The sequence below is a fragment of the Sinocyclocheilus anshuiensis genome, unplaced genomic scaffold, assembly GCF_001515605.1.
Source record: "Sinocyclocheilus anshuiensis isolate Anshui unplaced genomic scaffold, SAMN03320099.WGS_v1.1 scaffold219, whole genome shotgun sequence".
Lineage (NCBI taxonomy): Eukaryota > Metazoa > Chordata > Actinopteri > Cypriniformes > Cyprinidae > Sinocyclocheilus > Sinocyclocheilus anshuiensis.
In genome coordinates, this window is record NW_015548200.1 from 131,614 (window position 1) to 141,373 (window position 9,760).

A 9,760-nucleotide genomic window follows, 5' to 3' on the forward strand; every position below is an offset into this window, starting at 1 on the left:
TTAAATCGAGTAGATACATAATGTTACAAAAGATGTCTATTTTAAATAATTGCTGTTCTTTTGAACGTCCTATTCCTTAAAGAATCCTGCAAAAACGTATCATGATTTCAACAAAAATATTAAGCAAAAACTATTTTTAACATGACTAATAATAAGAACCATTATTAATGGCTGTGTACCAATAATAACTGATAATAATTGAGCACCAAATCAGCATATTAGAATGATTTCTGAAGGATCATGTGACACTGAAGTGACACTGACACTTTAAAAAAATAAAAAATACAGCCTTGTTGTAAAACTTAATTATTCCAAACTTTTGACTGGTAGTGTATACAAACATGTTTGTCCCACAGTTAACCAAAGGAAATCTAGCACAACTTGGCACCAAGCACGATGCAGTCAGTTTTGTTCAGTCTCAATCTAGAACATCAGAATTGATAATAGTGATAGTCATTTTGAATTTTTAGTTAAAAAAAGGAATGAAATATGTGTGAAAACGGTTGTCTGATCAAAAGATGCATGGCAGCAATTTTGACCTCACTGTATCTAAATAGCAAATGATTGAGTAGCACTACTGATTGCTGGTGTCAGTGGGGTGAATGACACAAAGTCATTGTGCATTTTGAATGGTTATAGTCTCAATTCTCAATTCAATAGATCAATTTTCAATTCAATAGTCTAATTAGGCAATATCTCGTTCATAATCACAGATGAATCGGATTCGATTATGAACGCGATATCGCCTAGCTTGTCAGTGATCTACGGCTCTGTGTAGTAAATGCCACTCCATCTGAAAGCAGGTGAGGCGATTTACTACTAATCACAGAACCGGCTTTACTGACGAGATGCGCATGACAGTCGCATGCAATTAATTGAACAGCCCTACTTAAAAGTCAAGAATGTCCCTGACAGCACATTTTATGGGTAGTGCACAATTAACGTTTGAGCCCAATAGGCCATGGGTAAAATTTGCAAATAGATACTGTATGATATATAGTCCTACTATGTAGCTGACATTTTAGCACCTCACTGAAAGCAGCTGGATGGTAATGGATAGAATTGAAGCATTATCAGTGTATTTCTCACTAGCAGGCAGTATTACTGTTTGTCCATACTCACTTACGTGTTTACTACTGCCAATTCCTAGTACTGGAATGATTTCTTTTAATTACACAATTACCTGAAAACTGACATTACTAATGATTGTTTTTCTTGCTTCCACCAGGCTGTCCAGCGGGGCCGTTCAGGACTGCCCCATTTGCCTGAACCACTTGGGCTCAAACAACAGCTCGTCTAAGGAAGACAGGAATGTCATTTTTGTGGTCCTGTTCCCATCTCTTCCATGAACCCTGTCTGCAGGCCTTTGAGCTTTTCTGCCATAAGGTGAAACCCACATGCCCTCTCTGCCGGTCACACTATGCTAAAATGCTTGTTTCAAATTAAAGCTCAGTGTATTTATTAGATAGACTTGATGTTCTATTTATTTCCGTAATGAGACAAATTAAACTTCTCCCACATCACAGTGAAAGGCTTCATTTGTAATTCTACATCACCAGAGTCCAAAAAAAAGTCACCAACTTTATTATAAACTGAAGTGGAATACAAAGTAAACTAAAGAGAATCTGAACATTTTGCTTCAATTAAACTCTACAAATACAAGAGAACACATTCTGAAAAAACATTCACACAAGTAAAAGAAAAGAAAAATGGAAACCGAATTAAGCTTTCCCTTGGAGCTGAGGATGAGAATTCAAAGGAGGCCGACAGACATTTAGCCTATGATGAACAAACAAGCTGTTTGGTGTGTAGACAGGACACTTTCTACTGAAACGCTGTTCAATAGACTGATGAACTGAAAATATCCAGCATCCTTGACGTACTACATTTTTTGTAACAATGTTGTATAGGTGATGGGAGGAGGATTGGAAAGAGAGATGAACAACAATCAGATCAAAGATTATGGAATGAATAGGCTTCTTTTTCTTTCACAGTTAATTCTAGTATATCACTGCAAATGCCTCTATTTTGAGAAACCCAACACACCAACTGACACGCCGGTCCTTGTGCTGCATAAAGTAACAGCAGCATATGTTAAAAAACAATTAAATTAAAGCCAAAGAGTAGAATTTAGTATTATATAGTTAATAATGACATATGATGTTCTGGCATTACAAAATTTGTGCAGACAAAAGTGACATTAAAGTTTAATACACACACATACACACACACACACACACACACACACACACACACACACACACACAAATAGATTACTTCAATGACACAATTATTGACATAATACACTCATTCCCCAGATATCTTCTTACAAAATATTCTTTGTGCAAAACAGGAAAAAAAATATATTTTACATGTAACTTTTTTTAAATCCATGAAAATAAAAACACCAAAACAGTCCATCAAACTGAACCACAGAACCCACTGAGGAGTCAAGTTTTAAATGACATTTTCACAGGTTTTGAATTCAGTGTCCCTCATGTGAATCTTTGAACTTTGCAAACACAAAATCCAATCTGATTCCTGCCCAAACATTAATATTCCATATCAGTGCCCTGACAGTTTTTTTTTTTGCCTTTGGCCAGTTCCAGTTCAACAATATGCCCTGTCGTTTTGGTATGCCATGTTACTGACAATCACAAGAGGGATTCACAGTGAATTAGTCAATAAAAAGGTACACACGCTAACAATCGGTCTCACTCTTTCACTCATTTGCACATCTCACACATGCACAACTTGTCTCCTCAATACTGGACAACAGGAGACAAAAACAAAAGCCCAGAAAGCCTGTTCAAGGCATCAGAGGTGATTTTTTTTTTTGGTTTGTTTGTTTTTTACAATAAACAAATGCTGAGCGACTAATTGTCTGGTCTTTTCCACAAATAGCATAGTATGAATGAGGCTCAAGAGCTGTTTCATATCTACATTCTACAAAAATAAAAAGGAAATATACTGTATACATTTAAATACATAATTTACATTATAATGAGGCTTGCCATAGTGAAAGAGATGTACAGTGAAGACTGAACACAGGATGTCTGTTCAGCTTTATATAAAACCTTAAGAGAGAAATGTCAGGAATGGCCGAAACGGATTTCTTCATGTTCTTTTAGCCTGTTGGGTTTGTCGTCAGAATGGGAATGTTTGGAAACTACACTGAACATATTGTACATTAACGGTGTAATCAGTAACTTTTAGACAATATTAAAATAAAAGAAAAAAAAATGCTTCTCTGACTGTATTTCATAGCTACAAAGGAGACCCTTCAAGGAGTCGTGCTGCTTTCTACATGCATAATGACAACTGACTCCGCTCAGACTTCACATTCATTTCACCGCACAATAAGCTTTAATAGGTGTGAATCAGACTGATGTGGCTCTGCAGTCCTGTTTTCACAGCCTTTATATACAAGATCCTACATAATGTACGAGTTTAGCCTATGATCTGTGTAGACCGGTATTTCATTATACTGAACAGGCTGAGCTGGCTTAAAATCCAGCATGAGAGCGAGTGAAAAAGCATACAAATATCTATGTTCACGGATAATCTGCCATTTGCAAAAAGCAAAGCAGCTGCAGAGGAAGGCTGAAATAAGGCAAATATATAGATCCCCACAAGCTCTGCAGCAATAACCAAGTTCAAAGGACGTATGTTATTGGCTATATGCTCTCAGTTTGCGTAGTACATGTAGCATAGTATAGTATCAAATGTTGTGGAGGAAGTAGCAGCAGATTTAAGTAGAGGAACAGGAAGCATATCCCAAGATTGTGCCTCACCTTCTCCCAAATATTTGGTGCATTTTACTACTAAGACAAAAGAGCTGCATTTCTTTGCTGTCATTTAAATGTGATCACCTTCCTTATTCAAGATGACGATTCAATCCATTAAATGTGTTAAATGATTGAGGTGATATTGGCAAGATTGACCGGCTGGTCGCAACATTCCTAAACGCAACCAATTCAAGTAAACACAATAACATGTTAAGCTGGTTGTTGGTAGTGACTCGAACCCAAAATGTCCACATCTGAACCTTGCCTACTGATGGAAACAACAAGAGCAGTTGCAGTGCAAGAAGAAATTTGGCAGGTAGGCTCCTCCACTCTTAGTACCAATCCAATACTACCCAGAATATGCCAATATTGTGAGTAAGGCACATGTCTGGGGAGTTTCCTTGTTAATTCCCATTACTTAATTCTGTCACATCCAACAAACCTGAACTGTCACAGTAAAGCATGAGGAAATTAAAATCATAATGCTTCCTCATTTATAATAGATAACCTTATAAATAATAATTGATCTTCATCTTAACAAAGTGAATGTAAACATATGCAATGGCAGGCAAAAAGACAAAGTTTTCAGATCACAAAACTTACTTTACACATCAAAATTCAAGCAATAAAATTGACAGCTATGGATCAATGCTGACAATGAAACTTTTAGAGTATTCATCATCGTGATTGGCCATCACATTTTGCCCCATTTGCCTAAGAACCAGTTAATTTGGCATTAAAACATCTGTAACTTAACTTGAGTTTAAATGTTCAGCTAGACTCACTGCAATGCTTTCTTTCCCAGTGTTAAATTTGACCATTCTGCAATTCTTAATCGAATATAGTTTCTTATATTAGTACTCATATCACATGTAATAAAGGTCTCGACAATATCACTGTATATGTTTATATGTCATTTGTGTGTTGTTTTTAGGGGAATTGTTTTTATGGGCCTCAACCTGTTTCATCTAAAAAGTTCCATTTAACTTTAGAAAATGCTGTTAAACAATAATTGCCCTAACTGAGACTAAATTTCATTACACGTGACATTATCAGCTTGGCATATTTCCCTTGATCAATCTAGGGAAAAATTATAGATGATAAAAATAATAATAATAATAATCCCTCATTGAAAGGTGCAGTCAGGAGGTCTTTTAGGTGTGCAGGTCAGCAAGAAAAGAACATTTTCTCACTTAAGAGAATTGGCATGAAAGCATTTACAAGCTGAACAACAAAGACTGCAAACCCAATTGAAATCATTGTGAATCTCAGACTGGTTATAGCTGGAAGCATTCTGCAGGGAGTTTGAGTTTCAAATGAGAGATGGACATACACTGCATGTCGGGTGACTATGAGTCCAAACTCTTCAACATTTAGTTTTTTTTTGTTTTTTTGATGCTCTCTGATGTTATATCACTATACTCTTAAAATGAAAAAGCCAACTGAATACACATACATGAGTTTGTGTGAGGATGGCTGGATTTTGTTCTCACAGGGTTTTCTGATGACCGTTGACAGCATGTTTCCCTGACTCTGCATCTGTCGGACTGTTGGACAGATTTAATTTATCCAGACCTGAAACCAGAGATAAGTATTTGAAACATTTGGATGCTTTGACTCTCGTAGACAAATAATATGGCATTTCAAAACTAAAACTCCAGTATGCATTGTATGCACCATTATCAGTATGCCCTGCTAGTGGACTGCCCTGAATATATAGACACAAAGACATGAGCATAAAAAGAGATACAGTACAGAACGCGATTGTGGAAAATGTAGACCAGAAAGAAATTTGGAGATTAAATTACAATATAAGAAGTGCTAGCAGAATGGCGTTGGGCAGAATACATTACCGAGGGCTTTGAGGAGTTCCTCTCGCACAGCAGATGTGAATTTTCGGACCAGACACAATGTGGTTACCACAGCAAACAGAAGATTGTACGAAAGTACGATGTAAAAATTTCCAAGCCAATTAAATCGTCCAAAATCACCCAGGAGATCAAACCTTGTTATTCCTGCAGAAAGCAAGACACAGAAAAACGGTCAATTCTCAGATTCCCTATTTTTTTTAGCATACAGTGGGTGGGAGTTTCTTGAAAGGATTTGCCATTTTAAACTCACTGTCAATGTCTCAAGCATAAATAGAAAATAGAGTGAAGAAATGGGGAGGTGTATGGTTGGAAAGAAAGGATTGAAAGAGCAGGTAAGGGCTCATGATGACGACATGATAAAAAGAAAGACCACAGCTCCATCTCAATCAGATTACACAACATCATAAAGTATCTTTTTCCCACATCCTAGATAAGCAAGTCTCCCATTTACCATCTGCTTTCATATTTCAGTTAGAATTAAGTTTATTGTCGTCAGACAAAACTGATTGGGAATAAAACATTCTTTCTGAAACAAAACGTACAAGTTGCACTCTCATTTTTATGACTAAATGTTCCATGGCCACAGGGTGCATGTGCACATTCAAATTAAATAGTATTTGTACAGCATAAAAATCTGAAATTTGAGGATTGTGTTGCCAAACAAGTGATTACCTAATTTAATCAAACTGAATACACAATGTTTTGCAATTTGACCTGAATTAACACACAGGTCATCACTTTATCACTTCACACAACCAGAATACAAACAAGATCACAGGCTGACTCCTGAGGATAACTTAAAACAACTTCAATGTTTCCCATTCAAAATCTCAAGCATCATCAAAAAGAGCTTGTGTTGAAAGTGGTAAAAAAGGGTCAAGTTTTCACACGTGGGCAAACATATGCATCCTAAGTTAATGTGCTTAGTTTTCAGACTGACCGGCCAGCTTAAAAAAAAAAAAAAAAACTTTTGTCTGTCCAACATCCACTAATTACTGCAAAAGACCCACAGTGTAGACTTGCAAACCTAAAACGTGAAATGGATTCATTAGTTATACCCATTCATTTTTTCACCTTAATAAATCCCTTGTCGTTTTTTCTGCCAGTCCTAAAAGGAGAAAAAAACTGCAGTAGGATAAATTACACAAATCAGATTTAATTAAAGGAGTTTTCTGGACTTCATGACCAGTTAATGAGGGCAATGACCAATTTGTGTACTCTGTAATGTTTAAAGGGAACTGTAAAGAGATATATTTTAAACTGATTAGAATTTTAAACAGAATACATCCAGTTATTTGAATATACACGTGGAAATGTATATGCTATGTCAAAAGGTTTCTCTTGTACATGCCTGATTTTTTTGGCTGCGGTCAAATTCACACCCATTATCTTAAGTAAATTAATTGCATAGAATCTAATAACATCTGTAGTCCTTCAGATACAACAAGGTCTATAACCGCTAGTCACTGACAGCCATGCTGAATGAAAACAATGGCATAAAACTTTGGGTGAATGGCTCTCTCACTCATGTACAAATCTCTTATTGAGCAAATCCTTTTTCAGGTGACCCCTTGTAATGGCTTAATGAAATGAAGAAACCCAAGTAACCTATACTTCTCAGAATTGAAGAAACAAATATCAAGAGTTTAATATTGTTAAAAAGGAGAGTGCTAGGGTGAGAGTTAACTGTCTGTGTAAAAGTCAGTGCTGTCACACAAGTCAGTTTACCTTTCCCACATTTTCAACAGGCTCCTGCAGTCTGCTTATGTATGTGCACACACACACACACACACACACACACGTTTCACTATATTAGTGAGGACATCTTATAGACATTGTTTTTATATCAGGTTGATGATATTTCTGATCCCCTAACCCTAAACTTAACCCCCACCAAAACATGATTCCGCTAATCTTTAACCCTTTTTAACTATTGATGTCCAGTTCACTTGTCAGTGTTCAACATGTTTTACTATATTAGTGAGGATATTTTTGAATAGTGAAGATATTTTGGACCTCACAAATATAGTCAAACCTGTATATATTTACACACACACACACACACACCCCTTTGAGTATTTCTGCAGGACTTCCATCTTTCCACACGGGGTGTTTGTGAGTCTATTTGATAGTAAATGTGTTTTAATTTGTTTAATTGAAGACACTGTATGACCAAAGTTGTTGAAATTCTTTGGTCAAATAAAAACTACTTCATGCAACCTCTCCTTTCATCTATTCAGTGTAGCACAGCAGAAATACTGATATTTTTCTGAAGCTCCCAGTGAGTCACTGTACTCACTCATTCACTCACACACATACACACAAAGCTATTTGAACAGCTGTGTCTGTAGCTTGCTATGTTGTTTATTGCAGCTATTGTGACGGCTGCTCGTCTGTCCTTTTTCTCGCTCCATTCTTGTGCTGGAATGTAACTTGTTAAATCTTAACAGTGGAAATGAGTTTGCCTGTATGTGTATACGTCAGTGCAGCTGGAAAATGTATAAAAATGGTAGTATCCAAACACAAACAAACACTTGATGCAATGTTTATGGTAACCCCAAGAAATACACAAACGCTTATAAAGGATAGTGTACACATGCAGGTAAGGAGGACCTTACCAAGTGTTCGGGACATGACAGGCAAGGCCGAGCTCAGCACTAGAATGGATACACAGCAACCAATGATCTACAAGAAGAGAAAAAAACAAGACTAAGAAACATTTCCACCATTCCAAATTAAATATATGATAAAAGATCCCATAGTTGATTGGTAAAAAAAAAATTGAATGCACCACGACCACATTTTTTTGCAAAAGAATAATAGATTTAAAAAAGTAAAATAAAACGATGCATATCCTTGAACTCCTTTACATTAAGTACAAAATATTATAATGCAATAATATGTATTTTTTAATTGCGAGGTTAGACCTTTTTTTTTTTTTTTTCCATTGTTACGATGCTTAACCACATATTTAGATATACAAACTTTTTTGGAGAATGACAAGAATTCAACTTCTCAGGATTGGAAAAAATGTGACTCGCCACCAAAACCAGGAGATTTGGAACAATGAACAATTTGTGAATGTTTTATACATTTAGTCCAAATTAGTGTGAACAGGCCTTAAAACCGAAGCAGTGTTGCAGATCCTACCGTTGTCATGGTAGTGTCGTCCTTTCTGGGAGTGAGCTCCTGAAAGATGCGAAGGCTATAGAAGCCAACCACAGATGAGACCAACAGATAACTGTTCAACAGTTAAGACTAACACAGTTGTTTCAGTCAAAACATTCACTAACATTTCCCTCTAGAACACACTCGCAACAATCATAAGCAAACAACTTTGAGTCCCTTCACTAAACACACACAATCTGTGATCAAACACTAGACTGGAGCTTATGCAGCATTAGTGTATCACACACAGCAAAGGATACAACATGAGAATGATTTCAATAACCGCCTGGGCAACTCCAAATGTGGATAAGGAGGCATTGCCAATATCTCTCTCCTGCAGAAACAAATAGTGAAAGTTACAGTCAATGGTTATTTTCATAAACTGATTTTTTCCCCCCCAAATAAAATTTGGCTTCAAAATATGATCATTTTTTGCATGTCTCTCAAAGGCACCAGTTGAGGTTCTGGACTGTGGTAATACTCTTACATGGAGTAAGTGCATGCAGTGGACGTGTTTTAGCGACGTGCCCAATGCAAAGGCTCCTGTTACAACCGAAGCTGTGTAATCTAAATAAGACTACAGTGTTGACACCTCAGTGCTTCAGGCAGTGAGAGCAGAAAAAAGCGGCAGAAATATTTGGAGCTGTTCTGAGTGAATGCTATTATGAAGAAATAAAACATATAAAGCTCAGATTAGTGAAGTTTCCCTTCTCACCAATGAGGACAGACAGAGTGAAATTGGCGAAGTAATGAATGGAAGCAGATGAAAGAAATCTTTTTAAATTCACCGCCGCTCACACACGCATAATATGTGAGCAGGTGTTCAAACAAAAAAGAAAAAGAAAAAAAAAGGCAATGGTGCTCTTACAGTAAGAGGCTGCTCAGAATGAATGGCTGCCAAAAATTAAGAGAAAAATGTGGAAAAAAAAACAA

General features: G+C 36.5%; 1 protein-coding gene and 1 pseudogene across 2 annotated transcripts in view; one reads left to right on the top strand and one right to left on the bottom strand.

Annotated features, from left to right (window-relative positions):
- The window catches only part of LOC107653274 (RING finger protein 32-like), a 13,559-nt pseudogene extending 10,234 nt beyond the window's left edge, over positions 1-3,325 (top strand).
- Positions 1-9,760, bottom strand: part of LOC107653287 (limb region 1 protein homolog) — a 62,344-nt gene that overhangs the window by 24,786 nt on the left and 27,798 nt on the right. Inside the window, exons 15-17 of one of the 2 annotated variants that reach the window (XM_016439956.1) lie at positions 8,278-8,344; positions 5,642-5,803; positions 5,245-5,363 (exon numbers count right to left, since the gene is read on the bottom strand). In XM_016439956.1, the coding sequence (XP_016295442.1) occupies positions 5,278-5,363; positions 5,642-5,803; positions 8,278-8,344 (315 nt within the window). In that variant the 3' untranslated portion in view covers positions 5,245-5,277. Of the gene's footprint in view, positions 1-3,218; positions 5,364-5,641; positions 5,804-8,277; positions 8,345-9,760 lie in introns of those variants that run through there. The other variant, XM_016439954.1, reaches the window with a different exon arrangement.